This window comes from Cervus elaphus, chromosome 16 (genome assembly GCF_910594005.1).
Source record: "Cervus elaphus chromosome 16, mCerEla1.1, whole genome shotgun sequence".
Classification (NCBI taxonomy): domain Eukaryota; kingdom Metazoa; phylum Chordata; class Mammalia; order Artiodactyla; family Cervidae; genus Cervus; species Cervus elaphus.
Genome location: NC_057830.1, coordinates 13013753 through 13032963, shown reverse-complemented (window position 1 = coordinate 13032963; position 19211 = coordinate 13013753). Strand labels below are relative to the sequence as shown.

At 41.1% G+C, this 19211-nt stretch overlaps 1 protein-coding gene across 3 annotated transcripts in view; it reads left to right on the top strand.

Annotated features, from left to right (window-relative positions):
• The first annotated feature begins 585 nt into the window (after nt 1-585).
• PALM2AKAP2 (PALM2 and AKAP2 fusion) overlaps nt 586-19211 on the top strand; it is a 490983-nt gene continuing 472357 nt past the window's right edge. The window contains exon 1 of one of the 3 annotated variants that reach the window (XM_043927350.1): nt 586-781. In XM_043927350.1, coding sequence (XP_043783285.1) covers nt 777-781 — 5 coding nt within the window. In that variant the 5' untranslated portion in view covers nt 586-776. The remainder of the gene's footprint in view (nt 782-19211) is intronic. The other 2 variants (XM_043927344.1, XM_043927343.1) reach the window with 2 other exon arrangements.

Below are 19211 nucleotides of genomic sequence, written 5' to 3'. Positions count from 1 at the left end.
TGTTCAGTCTATCTATTGTTTTCAAAGGACCAACTAGGGAAAGTAACTCTGGGAAATATCTTTCTGGCAGGCGAGAATACGCATAACGTGGAGTGGTAAGAAGGGCGTGGGGTCGCCAGTGTGATGGAACACCGCATTAACGCGCCGCAGCGCAACTGGAGTTTTCCTTGGGAAACAAACTCAAGACTGGATGGCCGCTGAGCTGGCACAATGGCGTTTCCGAACCTTGTGCCCAGTCTGTTGGGGGCAGTACTTGCTAGTTGCGGAGGCCAGGCGCTTCGTTCTCTTGCAACTTCCAAGCCGCAAGAGCTGCAACCTTGCCAATGACTCAATCGTTTCCCTGCACCCTCTGGGCTGTGCCACCCGCCGCAGCCGCACATCTCCCGCCTCCCACCGGTTCCCGGCGTCTCGGGGCAGCGCCGCCCGTCCCGGGGGAGCCGCTGGCGCACCTGGCGCCTCGGGCGCCCGGGCCCTGCGCGCTGGTGGCCACACCGCCCGGCGCCCAGCTGCTGGCGCGCTCCCTCCCCAAACACTTAAGTGGAGTGGCTTGTCTAGCGCCCAGCGAACAACATTATCCAATTGCTTCCCGTTTTATTCGCAGGCTGGGAGCTGAGAGAGCCTGAGCGTTCACTTTCAACCCTCAAGGGGAGGAGGGATTGCGGGTGGGGAGGGGGGACGCTCCCGGCTCCACCTCGCGCGCGCGGCGCGACCAGAGCGCCCGGCTCCGGCAGAGGAGAGCAGCGCCGGAGAACCCCGCAGCAGCCCGGAGCCCCGCGATGGAGTGAGTATCCCCGCGCCGCGCGCGCCTTTAGCTGCTTTCCCCTCCGCATGTTGCTATGGCGACCGAGGCAGCCGGCTGATCCCGGCTTGGGTCCCGGTCCAGGATGGGTGTTTAATTTCAGCCCCGTGTGTACGCCTGGCGTTTCTATAGCAGCAGCCGGGGAGGCAGGAGCCAAGGGATGGGAGACCTGGGATGTGTGGTTTTGGCCGCTGCCCCTTGGCCAGCAGGGCCTCGGGAGGGGACGATGTTGCTGAAGAGGGAGGCACGTTCTAGGTTTTCCAGTCCCTGCCCCAAGCTTCCGCCACTCAGGGAGTTGGCCGCAATAGCCATTACTTCCGATTCCTAACCTTGTCAGCATTATTGGACTGCAGTTAAAAAAAAAGGAGTGTGTGTGTGTGGGGGGGGGGGGGGTCACTGCGGATCAGAAGCAAATGTAGTTTGATATGAAGCGTGTAATGGAAGCATGATGAGTTAGTGGGGAATATGAGCCAGGGCTGCAGTGCCCCGGCTACTGGAAACCATGAGGACCCCCAAATAATTGATTTGTTCCTGGAGTAATTGAGAAAGGAGACAGAACCGTAGGACCAGCAGCTGAGGGTTGAATTACAACGTTTGGCACCGTGGGCACCGCATGGGAGGCATGGGGAAGAGGGCATGAAGGCAAGAGGGGCGTTAACCAGCAAAGACACAATGAAGGTCTTGGGTGGAGGTGCGGACTGGGATTCCTCTCTCCTCTCGCTTGGCATCCCTGCGTTGCTTTTTGGTCACTCTTCCAGGCTGCTGCCGCAGCAGAGCCACTCTGACAGGCGACAGGCTCCAAGAAAGAGTCGTTCTGGGAGCCAGCTATTAGATACCGATCAAGTCCTCCTCCCCTTTTCTTCCCACGGATACTCCCTGACATTGACGCTGTATGAAATCATATTTCAGCCCGGAGATAATGTCCTGTTTTCAGGTACTAGGACTAAACCCTAGATGCAGCTTGTGTGTTCCCTGCCCCCACCCCCTTCATATCTGATTGTGTAGATGCAATTTAATCCTCACCAACAAGGCTGCTAAAGCAGAAGTGAGGGATGGTGTGGCATTTTAGCAATGAGGAGTTGTGGATTTCAGCCTCTGCCTTGGCTGGTCCTTGTGCTGGTGATTTCCTACACCAGTAATTTGATATCTCTGAGCCTCAGTTTCCCTGTTTATACAACAGAGGTAAAGATGTTCCTTACTCATTTTGAAGTATTGAGAGGATCAGATAATGTTTCTTTCTCTTCTAAAGTGCTCTGTCAATTGTAAGGTATATGCAGATTTAAGGAGCTATTGATCAAGGCTCTGGAATCAGTTTGCAGGGTTTGAGTCCTTTTACACTTTGCTGCCACGACATTAGTCTCTCTGAGCCTCATTTCTGGAAACAAATGGTAATAATAGCAACACTTTTAGTGATTTTTGTGAAGATTAAGCCAGTTGATGCATACCAAGTTTTTCTTAGAACAGAACCTAGCACAAACTAAACTCAATAAATAGCATCAATTACCAGTGTTATTATTACTACTATGGTCTCCAGTATTTTCCACTGACACTTGATGGAGTCTCAGGTTGGCATCTGGCTTTTTTTTCAGACAATTGCTAAAGAAACACAGTGTCCCAAGGGCAACTGAGAGTGGCACAGTTTTAAGATACCATTGTAGATGCAGACAACCAGAAGACACAGCAGGCTTGGGGATACGGAACAGAAACTGGCCACCTTGCCTGTGGCCCCTCTCCATTCCCATCCTCATTGCTGTTTTCTGACCCAGAGGTTGTCTGTTTTAAGAGACTGAATGTAGGTCTAGTTATTTGCTAGGGGAGTAATTTTCATCTTTGCGATTTCACATTAACGCTCTAATGTATAGAACATTATCTGCCAGGCTTAGAGGGTGAGAGTTTAGTAACTGTGTATAGGATTTGTCCATTTACCTCTTCAGACCTTCCCTCTATTTCCTCTCCATCCCCCGCTAAGCTTTGTTCCAGGTGTGCCTGTTTCCCACCTGGAACTCCTTGAAAACAAAGGGTTTTCTCATTATACCCTTCTGCTCCCTCCGTGGGATCCCAACTGGGGCCTCATCCAGCCCCCTTCTCCCCATGGGCCTGGCCCTGGATTTCCCCTTCCCCTGTGATGTTCCAAAGCCCTCCTCACCTCCCAGTTAACCTCGAGCATTTCCAACTGTTTATCTGTTCTTTGCCTCACTCCCTCTGCGTCATTAGTATGATTTGCTTTTTAACTCTTTACTTCCCCTTTCAGAATACCACGGTTTTTTTTTTTTTGTCCTACCTTGAAATCTCCCACCTGCACTTCCTGTCCTTCCCCTCAATCTAAACCATCTCCAAAGCTCATCCTAGATAGGACAGTTTGCCTTAAATGTGGGTGAGATAGGGACTCAATTCTCCTTACTTACTATATCCAACTCAGGTTTATGGAAAAAATAAAAGAGGGAATGAAATTCACTTCCTTCTTTTATTTTTTCATTTAACCAACAAGTATTTGTGGAGGTTAGCACTGGTCAATGAAATAGTCATGATTCTTATCACCTGGAGTTCATTGTCTAATGAAGGGATAGATGTTACACCAGTAAACACAAATGAATCTATGTTGTTGTTCAGTCACTGGGGTCTGGTTCTTTGCAACCCTATGAACTGTAGCACTCCAGGCTTCTCTGTCCATCACAAACTCCCGGAGCCTGCTCAGACTCATGTCCATAGAGTCGGTGATGCCATCCAACCATCTCATCCTCTGCTGTCCCCTTCATTCTTTCAATCTGCTGTCCTCCTGCCTTCAATCTTTACCAGCATCAGAGTCTTTTCTAATGAGTCAGCTCTTCACATCAGGTGGCCAAAGTATTGGAGCTTCAGCATCAGTCCTTCCAATGAATTTTCAGGGTTGATTTCCTTTAGGATTGACTGGTAAAGTACAATAAATGCCATGGAGGAAAAAACACAGAGAAAATGACAGGAAGGGGATATAGGTTAGAATAGGGGGTCAGCAAAGCCCCGCTGAGGAACTGAAATGTAATGTGACATCTAAAGGAGAATCTAATGTAGGAATTGGCTGGTTAAAGAATAGATGGGAGAAGCACTCTGGGTTGAGAAAACAGCATGTGCTAAGGCCCTGAGACAGGAGAGACCTCAGCAAGTTGGAAGAACTGGAGGAAGGATCCTATGGCTGGAGTTTTGCAGTGAGGGGATGATGGTTCAGAGATGGTTATGTGCGTGGAGCCACCAAAGAACTTTCGGCACCTTTCCTTCTGAAGATGACCAACAAGGACCTACTGTATAGCACAGGGAGCTCTATTCAGTGTTATGTGGCATCCTGGATGAGAGGGGACTTGGGGGAGAATGGATACATGTGTATGTATGGCTGAGTTCCTTTTGCGGTCCACCTGAAACTATCACAACATTGTTAATCCAGTTCTATTCCAATATACAATAAAAAGTTTAAAAAATGAATGTGTCATAGCCAAGTATGAGAATGCTTTAAATGTCTGCAACTGGAGAAGAGATCATCAGTTTTACAAGCCAGACTGTTTTTGGTTTTTTTTTAATAGTTCATTCCCTTTTATTACTGAGTAGTATTCCACTGTATGGATACACCCATCATGATACACCCATTCATCTGCTAAAAGATATTGGGTTGTTTTCAGACAGGGACTGTTACAAACAAAACTGCTCTAAGCAATTGTATACAAGTCTTTGTGTGGACACATGCTTTCTTTTCTCTTGGGTAAATAGCTAGCTGTGGACTGACTGGACCACATAGTAAGTGTCCATTTAACTTTATAAGAAACCATCAAGCTCTTTTCCAAAACTTTGTAGCATTTTACTTCCCACCAGCAGCATGTGAGAGTTTCAGGTCCCTCACATCACCAACACTTGGTGTGGTCAATCTTTTTCATTTTAGCCACTCTAAAAGGTGTGTAATAATACTTCTTTGTGGTTTTAATTTGCATTTCCTAATGACCAATGATGTTGAGCATCTTTTCATGTGCTTATTACTCATTTGCATATCTTATTCAGTGAGATGTCTACTTAAATCTTTCGTCTATTTTTAATTGGTTTGTCTTATTATTATTGAAAGTTCTTTGTATGTTATAGACACAAATCCTTTATAAGATATATTATTTGCACTTATTTTCTCTGTCTGTGACTTGCTTTTTTTTTTTTCTATTTATTTTTATTAGTTGGAGGCTAATTACTTTACAATATTGTAGGGGTTTTTGCCATACATTGACATGAATCAGCCATGGATTTACATGTGTTCCCCATCCCGATCCCCCCTCCCACCTCCCTCTCCACCCGATCCCTCTGGGTCTTCTCAGTGCACCAACCCTGAGCACTTGTCTCATGCATCCAACCTGGGCTGGTGATCTGTTTCACCCTTGATAATATACATGTTTCAATGCTGTTCTCTCAGATCATCCCACCCTCGCCTTCTCCCACAGAGTCCCAAAGTCTGTTCTGTACATCTGTGTCTCTTTTTCTGTTTTGCATATAGGGTTATCGTTACCATCTTTTTAAATTCCATATATATGCATTAGTATACTGTATTGGTGTTTATCTTTCTGGCTTACTTCACTCTGTATAATAGGCTCCGGTTTTATCCATCTCATTAGAATTGATTCAAATGAATTCTTTTTAATGGCTGAGTAATATTCCATTGTGTATATGTACCATAGCTTCCTTATCCATTTGTCTGCTAATGGGCATCTAGGTTGCTTCCATGTCCTGGCAATTATAAACAGTGCTGCAATGAACATTGGGGTGCGTGTGTCTCTTTCAGATCTAGTTTCCTCAGTGTATATGCCCAGGAGTGGGATTGCTGGGTCATATAAAAGCCAGACTGTTATGTGCCCATAGCTGATCATTTTGAATAAGCCAAGGTCACTATTTAAAATGACACTGAGTTAAAATAAAAGCAAAATCATTTATTCATGAGATGATTGGTTTTAATAAAACAAGAGCATCCTAGTTAAAATGAGGGAAAAAAAATCTCCATCACAAGCTGAGAGGGTCCTAGATGATTGTAGTTGGCTAGGTAATTGTAGTTGGCTGCCCTCCTTGTTCGGTCAGCTGAAAGATCAGGGTATTTGTGGGCATGAACTGTAGTACATGCAGTTACTAATTTGATTCCACACCTAAAGGTTGTGCCAGGCACTTCTCTAGAACAGTCTGGGAGCCAAAAGGCAAAGAGAACGGAGCATAGAAACTCTTTATATTGCTAGAGTATGTCCAGTTTAGACTTGATAGGTTCTTTACTCAGCAGCTGAGGAAGTGAGAGACCATCACCTATTATTTACCATTTGTTGCAGTTATATTGTGAGTTTTACCTTTTCAAAGTTGTGAACATTTGCAGTTTTGGAACTGTAAATATAATTCTCACAGTTCATCTAATTGAGTTTTCTTTATGTATGAATCTCTGTTCTAAGCGCTGAGATTACAACAGTGAACAAAGCTGAACCAGATCATCTCCTCACGGAGCTTCTATTTAATAGTGGAGAACATGTATATAAATGTTAATGTCAGGAAGTGATGAATGTTAAAAGTAAAACCCAGTAGGAGATTGGAGGCTGATTAGAGCAGGTTACTTTTTTTTTTTAATTGAAGTATAGTTGATTTACACTGTTGAATTAATTTCTGCTGTATAGCAAAATGACTCAGTTATACATATATATATATATATACACCTTCTTTTTTATATTCTTTCCCATTATGATTTATCACAGGATATTGAATATTGTTCCCTGTGCTATACAGTAGGACCTTGTTGTTTATCCATTCTATATATAATAGCTTGCATCTGCTAATCCCAAACTCCCAATCCATTCCTTCCCACCCCCAAGGGAGGGTTACTTTTGACAGAGGAGTAAGGAAACAGGTTTCTGAGTTGGTGAGTTTGAATAGAGACTTGAACAAAGTGAGAGGTTGACCCATTGTAGAAGGAGAGAAGTTGCAAAGGTCCTGAGGCAGAACCACGCTTTGTGGGCTTCGTTTTCATCTTGGATCTAAACGGAGTCCAGATCACCATCAGCCCTTTCACCAATGGCCTCCTCTTTCCTGAGCATTTTGTGTTGATTAAGTGTTCAGTGGGAAGGTTTTATTTTCTAGGAGGGCCCAAGGGTGTTATATTCTGAAAGTCTTTCTGTGGCTTTTATGAACAAACAAATTGAATGCATAAAATTATGCAATCACATTCCTCCCCCCACCCCCCATAATTCTATATGATTTTTCCATTGTATTTCTGGCCTTGACTGTTACTCTGAAGCCTGAGGCTAGTCTGTTTAATTCCTCTGGCAATTTCATATTTATTGCCTTGATGCTGATAGAAATATTTTTAAACATCAAAGTTTAGCAACTTTTTTGGTGATATTTCTCACTATAAGTCACTGTGTAGTTTTTCTTGGAAAATGGTATGTTCCTTTGATCTGAAGATCCATATTTTCCTTTATTTTTTTGTAGAGGGATTTTCTTCTTAGCCTTCAATTAAAAAATTTATTCTCTTATCTGCTACAGGGTGCATCTATTACTCACTCCCTGCCATCATAACTATTTTGAATTGCTTTCATTTTTATCCCCCTGACTTTCCCATGAGTTCTTGTGACATTTTAAAATCTATCCCCTAGGTAACTGGTTTTTAGCAGTATTTGTTTAGTCCTTACTCATTCTAGTGTAGCTTTCACTTCTTTAATGGTTTTGTTGTTTTCTTCATTTTCTGGCACTGCCAGTTCATTTTGCGCTTATTTTTTTTTTTTTTTAAGCGTTTATACTTGGCTTAATTTCTTTGAATGTGTGGAGAAGAGTTTATCTGAAAATTCCATCTATTTCTTGTGTAATTTTCTGAAATAAATTTGCCTGCCTTTTGCTTGTAAATCTTTCCTTTCCTTTTTAAAAAAAAAGTAATAGTTAAGTATATAGAATCTATGCACATTGATAAATTTTTATTTATTACTCATTGCCAAATGCAGGTAATTCTAGCCAAAACTGCTATTTGTCCAAGAATAAGTGACAAGGATAAGGGCAGTGTTTGGGGGAACACAATGACTTTAGATGAGATGTTTTGTCTCATAAACATTTCTTACAACTCTACAATGTTTTCTGCTCTAAAAATACCTTGCAGTGAGTGAGCAGATCACTCACACAGGTCACACATCTCAGCTTACTTTGTGTGTGTGTGTGGGTTGGGGTGGGGAGACAGACAGCTACGTGGTGCTTATTTATCCTTGCATAATTGACTCTGTTTAGCATACCAAACAAAGGGGAGGGGGCAAGTCATCTTCAAAGGTAATTGTTATTTTCTTTCTTACATCTCTTGCCTCCAGACTAGTTCTCCGTGTTTAAAGTTTTCAAGCTTTCACAGATAATGAAGATAAAGGGCTCAGTGTCACTTCCTGCACCACTCCGGTGTAGAACCATTCCCTCCACATAGATGTTCCCCATGTCACCGTGACCTGTCCACATCACCCCCCACCATTCCAACACTGGGCCTTTCTGGACTGTCTCCTTACTTACAGAGAAATTTGAAAACCTTCTGAGATGTACAGAGGTAGAGATCACCCTTTAAGGCAGTCCGCTGATTTAATAAAAATTATCCTCTTTTTGAGACTCAGACTTAGAAAATGAACTTACGGTTGCCAGGGGGAAGGGATAGTTAGGGACACATGGCTATATTTAAAATAGATAACCTGAAAAAATAAAAAATAAAATAAAATAAAATAACCAACAAAAACCTATTGTATAGAATATGGAACTCCATTCAACTCTACCACTTATGTGGTGGCCTAGATGGAAGAGAGATTTGGGAGAGAATGGATACATGTATATGTTTGGCTGAGTCCCTTCGTTGTTCACCTGAAGCTATTACAACATTGTTAATCTGCTATATGCCAATAAAAAATAAAAAACTTTTTAAAATTGTCTCTTTTTGGCAGAGAATTCTTATAATCTGTGATTTGAGAATCCTAGCTCTTTGCTAGCTTCATAGTAGATCAATTTTTATTTATGATTTTTCATTCTTTTAGGTCCTTTCAGCAGGTTTCCTGCAGATAGAAAACTTGCCTTTACCATATCTTGAATGAATCAATGAATCTTGTGTTCCTATGAAAATAATATTGGAAACTACCAAATGTCATTGATATTAGAAAATCATACATATATTTTTCTAATGAATTCTTAGGAATGTTTATGTCATAGTAGGTTCGTGAATGATATTATAGATACTTTGCAGTGGAAGAGCTTTGGAAAGGGTATACATGGTGGATATTCTTCATCTCACCCATCACATCTACTTTCCCCTCTTCGCACACTGATTTGTGCCCTTGGAGGCTGGCCTCTGTGGTTTGCATCAGTTAGGCTCTCCTGCCCTTTGGTTTCCTATTGGGTTGGATCAAGGGGAGACATGAGCAGGGTAGAAGGAGAGTGAGGTCAGAGCATTTATTGCATCATCTCCTTTCTTGTAAGGAAGTGGGTTGGCAGTAGCTGCTGTTCTTTTCTGAAGGCCACAGCCCCTGCCTGCAGCCTGTCCTACATCTGTAGCTCTAGTTCTCTTCCAGTTCTGACACCCCGCCCCCTCCCTGGCTTCCCTACTTTCTTAGCCTTTGGTGCTTCACCATCCCTGTTGGTTTTTCTTCACTCTGACCATGTCTCTGTAAAGCAGGCTCTTTATTAAGCTCATTTCAGTTATTCAGTTTGAGTGTGCCATCTATTTTCAGCTGGGATTCTAACTCTCAAAGGATTAAAGTATTTAAAGTCTTACCAAAACATACTTCACATTTCTGGGACAGACCTTGACAGTTTTTGTTTATCCACACATTCTGGTCATTGGCGCGCGAGGCCCCAAAATATGGCACAAGTGTTGACAGTTATTATGAGTTTACCATGAACTTACTAAGGAGGAGCTTCAGTTCCACAAGGTACCAAAGTGTGTGTTTGCTTCACATTGAAAAATGTCATTTTTCTGATTACTTATAATAAAAATTCCCCTAATTTGACTCCTCAGAGGAAGACTAATCTCAGTTATGGAGAGGTTGGATTAGAATTTTATTCTATTTAAAGAAGTGAAATTTTCTTCTCATTAGAGGAGGGACCCTTACTAGTCAAAATTCTGTTTTTTTGTTTTTTTTTGTGCACAGAACTTCATTGTATTTCACCCACTGTTTAAACACAAGTGATAATTTAACTAATCAATAGTATGTAAGTGAATGCTTCCTAAACTGCTGCCAAATCAATAAAATCTGTGCCATCTTGTTTGCTCTTCTTCTTCACAGAGAGTTATCTCAAGAGCATAAAATATATCTAATCAGAACGTATATCTTACAAGTTCTGAATGTTGTTGTTGTTTAGTTGCTCAGTTGTTTCAGATTCTTTGCGACCCCATGGACTGCAGCAGGCCAGGTTTCCCTGTCCTTCACTATCGCCTCCTGCCCTCAGTCTTTCCCAGCATCAGCATCTTTTCCAGTGAGTCAGCTCTTTGCATCAGTGGCCAAAGTATTGGAGCTTCAGCTTTAACTTCAGTCCTTTCAATGAATTTTCGGGGTTGATTTCCTTTAGGATTGACTGGTTTGATCTCCTTGCTGTCCAAGGGACTCCCAAGAATCTTCTCCAGCACCACAGTTTGAAAGCATCAGTTCTTTGGTGTTCAGCCTTTTTTATTGCCCAGCTCTCACATCCATACATGACTACTGGAAAACCATAGCCTTGACTATACAGACCTTTGTTGATGAAGTAATGTCTTTTTTTTTTTTTTTTAACATGCTGCCTGGGTTTGTCATAGCTTTCCTTCCAAGGAGCAAGCGTCATGGCTTCAGTCACTGTCCACAGTGATTTTGGAGCCCAAGAAAAGAAAATCTGTCACTGCTTTCACTTTTTCCCCATCTATTTGCCCTGAAGTGATGGGACTGGATTTCGTGATCTTAGTTTTTTGAATGTTGTTTTAAGCCAGTTTTTTCACTCTCCTCTTTCACCCTCATCAAGAGGCTCTTTAGTTCCTTTTCACTTTCTGCCATTAGAATGGTATCATCTGCATCTGATATGTTTTACAAGTTCTGAATGAATGGGCTCTAAATTAAAGACATTATACGCCATCTAGTTTTTTTTTTTTTCTTTTTTTGCCATCTAGTTTTATAAGTATTTCATACTTAGAAAGTATGTTTTTTAGACTGCTTATCATCTTGCTTTGAGTACCACTTTCTCTGTCAATTATGTTCATTTATTCATTCGTTCAACTCATAATTGTTAAATATCTATTTGGTGCTAAGTATTGTTCTAGGTCCCTGTGATACAAATATGAATTTGACGTAGTTCCTGCCTTCATGGAGGCCATACTCTATGAGGAACAAGTATAACTGGCTACATAATTTTAATAAAGTGTGCTAAGTGTTGTACTATGGGAAAGTTTCAAGAAATATTGTCTGAAGCACGTAACAAGGGGACAGGAGTCTAAATGAATCTTAGGCATTCAGAGATCCTACATGGGGCCAAAATCCAAGCCTGATTCTTAGCCCCTTACATTAAGTTAGCATTAAAAAAAACAAAACAAAACAAAAAAAAACAACCTTTTTTAATGTCTGAACTAGTCATCTTACAACTGCTTAAGTCATTTTTCTAAAAAAAATTAGCCAAGCTAATTGCAGTATTAAAGCTAGATTGAATAATTGATAGTCTTCAAATAAAAAGCATTTGTTCTCACTAAGGAGCCTATGGCTGAGGCCCCCTCCGCAACCACTACAGTATAGTGGTAAACGTCTGCCCCCTGGAGGAATCAGAAACTCAATTTTTTTCAGATAATAGTGCCAATAGGATTCACTAAGGAAGTAAAGCAAAACAAAGAACAGAAGGCAAAGAAAACAGAACAAACAGACAAAAACACATGAAGATGTATTTGCTGGGTACTGCTAAACCTTTTTGGATACTTTACTTCTTTTAGCTGTCTTTGTTGAAATCATGTCCAAAGCCTCTCACTTTTGAAGAGCATTAAGATTTGCTACACTGTAGCTATGAGTCTTCCAGGGAAGAACTAAAGAAGTTTGTTTAGAAACAATTTAAAAGTTCTCCAACTTTCCAATGCTTTCCTTACCTTATTTTCCAAGACAGAGGTCTCCAGCATTTAAAGCTGATGACACCAACGATAAAAGTTTATTTCCTCAGAGACTCACACTGTAAGTTTCAATGAATCCCCTGGGAATAGTGTTAAAGGGCAGTTCCTGATTCTGTGGATCTGGGGTGGGACTGGAGAGTCTACATTCCCAACAAGCTTCCTAGGAGATGATAATGATGCTGCTGCTCTGGAGACAATACTTTGAATGGCAATGCCTACAACACAAAGACACAGCGCAGGGCTCTATATAATGCAAGAAGTGAGAATCTCGTCCTTTTACATGTCCTCCCCACCAACAACCCTCCTGGTAGAAGATTGCTGCCATGAACGGAATTCAGCAGTCTACAGAGCAGAAACTAGGCTCTTCATTTTAGTTGGCATAACTTGGCAGTTCCATGTGGATAAAGCCTTTATTTTCTAGAAAGTTAGGGCAGGATGGGGGTTGTGGGAAAAAAAGTGTTTAGGGGGTAAACATGAATTTTATCTATTTTTAAAAATATGAATTAAAAAAGTGTGGGGGTCATAAATAATTTAAAATCTAAAAAAATTTTTTTGGCCAGTTCCTTAATATTTAAAAAATAACTAATGAATCTAATTACCTCTAAGTATTTATAGATTGGTAAAATCTTGGTGTAAATGTCAAGTTATGATTCTATAAATATAATAGTCATGTTAATATGAATATGAAATGTTCAGGGCAAGAAGCTTGTGGTATTATATTTTTTGAACAAGATGGACAAACTTAGGGATCCTTACTGTTGAAAGCCAGGAAAGAGTGATTGATTTCATAAAGAATAATTTAAACATGTTATTATGTTGACTTTTTATGTGAGATGAGAATTATCCCGCAAATTCCTTCCTTGTTATGGGAGTTAAATACTCTGGGAACAATACATGTTTGAGAATTAAACTGTACAGAATAAAGTTTAGTTATGGATTCTTGATTGCTTAATAAAATGATGGCTCTCCAAACCTAATTACATTTGCGTGAATTGAACACATTTCTTAAGGGCTCTCGATTTGTCTTCCACCAGCGTGTGTCAGCTATGCCATGTGCCTTCCTGTTAGCGTCACTCCAGGTCTTGAAATTAGAAGCTTTATATTATATTATGGTGATGTGCGTACAGAATCAGTGCAAGAAGAGTAGGAGTGTCATGCCCTGCAGAAACAAAGATTTGGAGGGCGCGCGCGTGTGTGTGTAAAACTCTCTTTTTAAGGCCTCCTTCTAAAAGGAGTATCTGTGTCTTATTTTGATACTTTCCCATTTCCCCCATGCGTTACCTTGGGAATGATAAAAGGATTCCTAAGGCCAAAATCCTGAGGCTGATGGAAAAGCTTTGGCCCTTGTCTCCCGCTGTCCAAATTTGCCTGCTTCAGGGGATTGGTCCTCCTTGGGGTTATAGGCTGGCATCTGGCATGCCTCAGCCAGGAGACAGGGCTGGCTGCCTGTGTACACGCTGGGCTCTGGCCGGGGTAGGGAGGTTAAGGAGAAAGGGTGGGCGAGGACGTGGGGAGGGACTCAGACATTGTGATGCAGAAACACAGAGTGAAATACACGGGATCCTTGGTGCCTGTTGGTTTTTTCAGTACGGAAAGCTGTTTGGGTGGTCTGCGGAGGAGGCCACTGGAAGCTGGTCCCTCCCACTGCCTGGCTGATATTGATAACCTCTGATTTTCTTTCTTGTTTCTCTCTGTCTCTGTGCATCTCAGCTTTGCTTGTCTCTGGATGGGATGAAAATCAAATGGGTCCTTCATGTAGTGCCCTGAAACAGTGGGGAAGCTGTTGATTCATCCTGATCTCTCCCAGTGAGGGGGACTCTGTCTAACTGGGAAGTTCCCTTGACACTGAGCTATGCCAGCCTGGGGAATAAGTCAATGCAGACAAAATGAATTGTCTTCCCTTTTGTTTGGTTATTTTTCTTTCACTGTGTTATTGAAGTTTCTTAAGTAGACCCTTGAGCTCACCCAGAGCTATTTTTGTTCATGGATAGTTGTCTAATTGCTGATCTTTTTGGGAGACAGAGGCTCAGGTCTTCCATGTCATCATCTTGGTGATGTCACCCTGGAACCTAATTTAGCTCTGATCCATTTCCAAAGTACACAACAGTCTCCTATCATGTCTAAAGCTGTATCCCTAGACCCTGACATTCTAAGATGCAGGTACCATGTAGCTATCAAGATAGCTAGGGGCCTATCTTGATACTCTCAAAGCTCAGGTTGTCACTGCTTTTGATTCACAGAATAGAAGATCTGTAGGGTAGATTAGCATAAACCAGAGGTCAGAGGTAGTGTCATTGCCTGAAGTTTGCCTATATTGGAGTGGAAGTTTGGGCTTGCAGTTGATAAAGAAAACTCACCTATACTTAGGTATTAAGCTTATGAATAGATTTACATTTGAAGTCTCTTCCACCGTTAAATATTTCATATGTGGTACTTCATAGGTTCCCTTTATCAAATTCAGGATGTTATTTTTTTTCTCTACCCTCCTCCAGTCTGTGACAGTTTCTCAGACTTTTCCTGTTTTTTTATTACTACAACAGTTTCAAGGAGTACTGGTCAGGTATTTTATAGAATTGTCCTCCATCTGGGTTTGTCCCATGTTTTTCTCATGGTTGGAATCGGGCTATGGCTTTTTGGAGGAGGACCACAGAGGGGAAGTGCCAATCTCATCACATCATCTCAGGGGTATGAACAATCCATGTGACTCATCACGTTGATGATGTTAACCTTGGTCATGTGGCTGGGGCAGTGTTTGCCAAGTTTCTTCTTGGTAAAGTTACTTTCCCACCTTTTCCAGGGTGTGTCCCACCTCCTTGAGGGTAACTGGATATTGGAATTCTTCTATAGGGAGATTTATTGTTTCCGCACCATTTATTTGCTTATTCAATCATTTATACATATCAGCACAGGCTCATGGATATTTATTTTATATTTTAGGTTATTATTACCCAATGCTACGTTATTATTTTGTTAAATTTTTTCTGTTTTTGTCATAGGAATCTTTTTTAGGTTGACTGTGATGTACCTAAATGTCATCTTCTTGATGTTTCTCCTATAGGGTTTTGGACTTTCAGCATATATACTTTTCCCATTCATTCTTTATCCTTTCCTTTTAGGACCACAATTATTCATATTTTAGAGTGCTTGGTATTGTCCCACAAGTCATTGAGGCAATGGTTTTCTAAATGTTTTTCCTTGTATCATGCTTCTATTTTGATAATTTCTCTTGATCCATTTTCACATTCAGTTTTTTTTTCCTTGCATTGTCCAATTTGCTGTTAATCACATCCAATGAATTTTTTAATTTAAGTATTTTGTTTTTCAGTTCCAGGATTTCTTTTTGGTGCTTTGTTAATCTCCATATCTCTGTGAATTTTCTTATCTTTTCACCAGTTATATCCACATTTTCCTGTAGATCCTCTGACTTATTTACATAGTTATTTTAAACTCCCTATCTTCTAATTCCAGTATCTGGGTCTTCTGTGGGCCTGTTTCAGTTGACAGTTTTCTTCCTTTTTGACTGGGTCACATAGTCTTCACTCTCATTGTGCCTGTAGACGTTTTTGAAATGATGATGGGGGACTCCCATGTTAAGTGGTATCTGCCTAGCACCTCCTAAGGCAATCTGTTCTGCAAAATGTCTTACTAAAGTATCCAGAAGATACTAAAAAGATAAAAAGAAAATTTCAACACCCCAGGTTGAGACAAATGACCTTTTGTCACCCTCTGGAAGGAATTTCTATGAATTATGAAGTCAACAGAATTGGGAAGAGGACAGAATTCAGTGTCCTACCCTTTGCCTCTGGAAAAGGGAGTAGCCTCACATCCCAAGAACAAGGTCAAGAGAGTTCTCCCCATCCCTTACTCTCTGCTCAGTTGACCATACAGCCAGAAAATCAGGCAACTTTTTTTCATTTTAAGACATATATTAAATGACTGCTATGCCCAGAAAACAGGGAAGAAAACAGAGGAATTATTGTTTGTCCACTGTAATCTTGGATAGTAGCTAATGAGAAAAGTACTGCAAGACAAAGAGGTGATAATTGGTTGAACGTTGGTAGCTTCGTTAAAATAGGGACTATAGGAGACAAGAGTAGACTTAGGTGACAGATGATGAGTTCAGTTTTGCACTTGCTGAGTTTGAGGCTCCTGTGGTGTTTTATTAAGATCATTAAGATGTGAGGCACTTTTAGATTTAATTATAATCATTAAGACTTTTCAAATAGATCCAAGGGAATAACCGGGATAAACTTGGCCATGTGATTGGACTTTAAGTCAGAAGTGATATGGGCCTGGAAAGCATGTAGTAGTTGAAGTCAAGGATATGGATGAAAGAAGAGCAAAGGGCCCTGGACAAACCCCCACGGGGCACCAACATTTTAAGTTCAGACAAAGGACAAGGAACACGCCCAGGAGACCCAGAGGAGTGAAGGGAAAATGTCATGCAAAAAGTGATATCTCAGAGTCCAAGGAAGTAAAGTGCTTCAAGAAAGAGGACATGGTTCACAATGTCAAATGTTTCATATTATACAAGTCATAAGTATGTAAACTGAACGTATGTATTAAGTAAGATTAAGTAAGATGAGTGCCGAGACTTGATTGCTGGAATTGAGTACTCGTTATACACTGATTATTTTTGGCAAAGAAATTTCAGAGGAATGATGGGGGTAGAAATGAGATTCCCATGGGTTGAATGAATGAAAGGGGCAAAGTAAGGGTCACAAAAATCTTTCTAGAAATTTGACTTTGAAAGTAAAGCTAACAGACAGTAGCTAGAAGATTGTGTGTGTCTATGTGTGTGTTAGTAGCTCAGTCATGTCTGACTCTGTGCGATGCCATGGACTGTAGCCTGCCGGGCTCCTCTGTCCATGGAACTCTCCAGGCCAGAATACTGGAGTGGATAGCCATTCCCTTCTGCAAGGGATCTTTCCAACCCGGGGAACAAATTTGGGTCTTCTGCGTTGCAGGTGGACTCTTTACCATCTGAACCACTAGGGAAGCCTCAGCTAGAAGGTTATGTAGGATCATAAGAGAATTCTGTTCTTCATGAGGAAGACTTGAATACATTTATATTCTCAAGAGAAAGAAGCAAGTGAGATCAATATTGAAGAGAGAATGATTTATAGAGGTGGACCTAGAGAGGAACAGGTAAATTTATTGGCAAATCACTTACTATGTGGCTCCAGGACGCAAATAAGAGATTTTTTTTTTTTTTGATTCCTTAGTTCTTTTTTTAAAAAAATAAATTTATTCATTTTAATTGGAGGCTAATTACTTTACAATATTGTAGTGGTTTTGCCATACATTACCATGAATCAGCCATGGGTGTACTTGTATTCCCCATCCTGAACCCCCCTCCCACCTCCCTCCCCATCCCATCCCTCAGGGTCATCCCAATGCACCAGCCCTGAGCACCCTGTCTCATGCATCAAACCTGGACTGGCGATCCATTTCACATATGATAATATACATGTTTCAATGCTGTTCTCCCAAATCATCCCACCCTCACCCTCTCCCACAGAGTCCAAAAGACTGTTCTATACATCTGTGTCTCTTTTGCCGTCTCGCATATAGGGTTATCGTTACTATCTTTCTAAATCCCATATATATACATTAGTATACTGTATTGATGTTTTTTCTTTCTGGCTTACTTCACTCTGTATAATGGGCTCCAGTTTCATCCACCTCATTAGAACTGATTCAAGTGTATTCTTTTTAATGGCTGAGTAATATTCCATGGTGTATATGTACCACAGCTTTTTATCCATTTGTCTGCTGTTGGACATCTAGGTTGCTTCCATGTCCTGGCTATTATAAACAGTGCTGCGATGAACATTGGGGTACACGTGTCTCTTTCAATTCTGGTTTCCTTGGTGTGTATGCCCAACAGTGGGATTGCTGGGTCGTATGGCAATTCTATTTCCAGTTTTTTAAGGAATCTCCACACTGTTCTCCATAGTGGCTGTACTAATTTGCATTCCCACCAACAGTGTAACAGGGTTTCCTTTTTCCACACCCTCTCCAGCATTTATTGTTTTTAGACTTTTTGATAGCAGCCATTCTGATTGGCATGAGATGGTACCTCATTGTGGTTTTGATTTGCATTTCTCTGATAATGAGTGATGTTGAGCATCTTTTCATGTGTTTGTTAGCCATCTGTATGTCTTCTTTGGAGAAATGTCTGTTTAGTTCTTTGGCCCACTTTTTGATTGGGTCATTTATTTTTCTGGAATTGAGCTGGAGGAGCTGCTTGTACATTTTTGAGATTAATTCTTTGTCAGTTGCTTCATTTGCTATTATTTTCTCCCATTCTGAAGGCTATCTTTTCACCTTGCTTGTAGTTTCCTTCATTGTGCAAAAGCTTTTAAGTTTAATTAGGTCCCATTTGTTTATTTTTGCATTTATTTCCATTACTCTGGGAGGTGGGTCATAGAGGATCCTGCCATGATTTATGTTGGAGAGTGTTCTGCCTATGTTTTCCTCTAGGAGTTTTATAGTTTCTGGTCTTACGTTAGATCTTTAATCCATTTTGAGTTTATTTTTGTGTATGGTGTTAAAAAGTGTTCTAGTTTCATTCTTTTACAAGTGGTTGATCAGTTTTCCCAGCATCACTTGTTAAAGAGATTGTCTTTTCTCCATTGTATATTCTTGCCTCCTTTGCCAAAGATAAGGTGTCCATAGGTGCGTGGATTTATCTCTGGGCTTTCTATTTTGTTCCACTGATCTATGTTTCTCTCTTTGTGCCAGTACCACGCTGTGATCCCTTAGTTCTTAAGTGAAATTATGGTACTGTAGGGATCTATGTAGGGATCATAGACGGCTTTAACGTAAGGTCTGACTTGGCCAGAGAATTCTTGCTAGACTAAGGATAATGTTGGCTTTGTCCTTCCTCTTATTTTGATTGGACGCTAGTTGCTTTACAGTGTTGTGTTAGTTTCTGCTGTTCGGTTCTCATTAGTTATCTATTTTATACATCAGTTCAGTTCAGTTCATTCGCTCAGCTGTGTCCGACTCTTTGCAACCCCATGAATCGCAGCACGCCAGGCCTCCCTGTCCATCATAGTAGCACATATATGTCAATCCCAATATCCCCGTCCATCCCACCCTCCCTTCCCCCTTTGGTGTCCATACATTTGTTCTCCACATCTGTGTCTCTATTTCTGCTTTGTGAATAAGTCCATCTATACCATTTTTCTAGATCCCACACATATGCATTATATATGATACCTGTTTTTCTCTTTCTGACTTACTCTGCATGATAGCCTCTAGGTTCCTCCATGTTTCTGCACATGACCCAGTTTCACCCCTTTTCATGGCTGA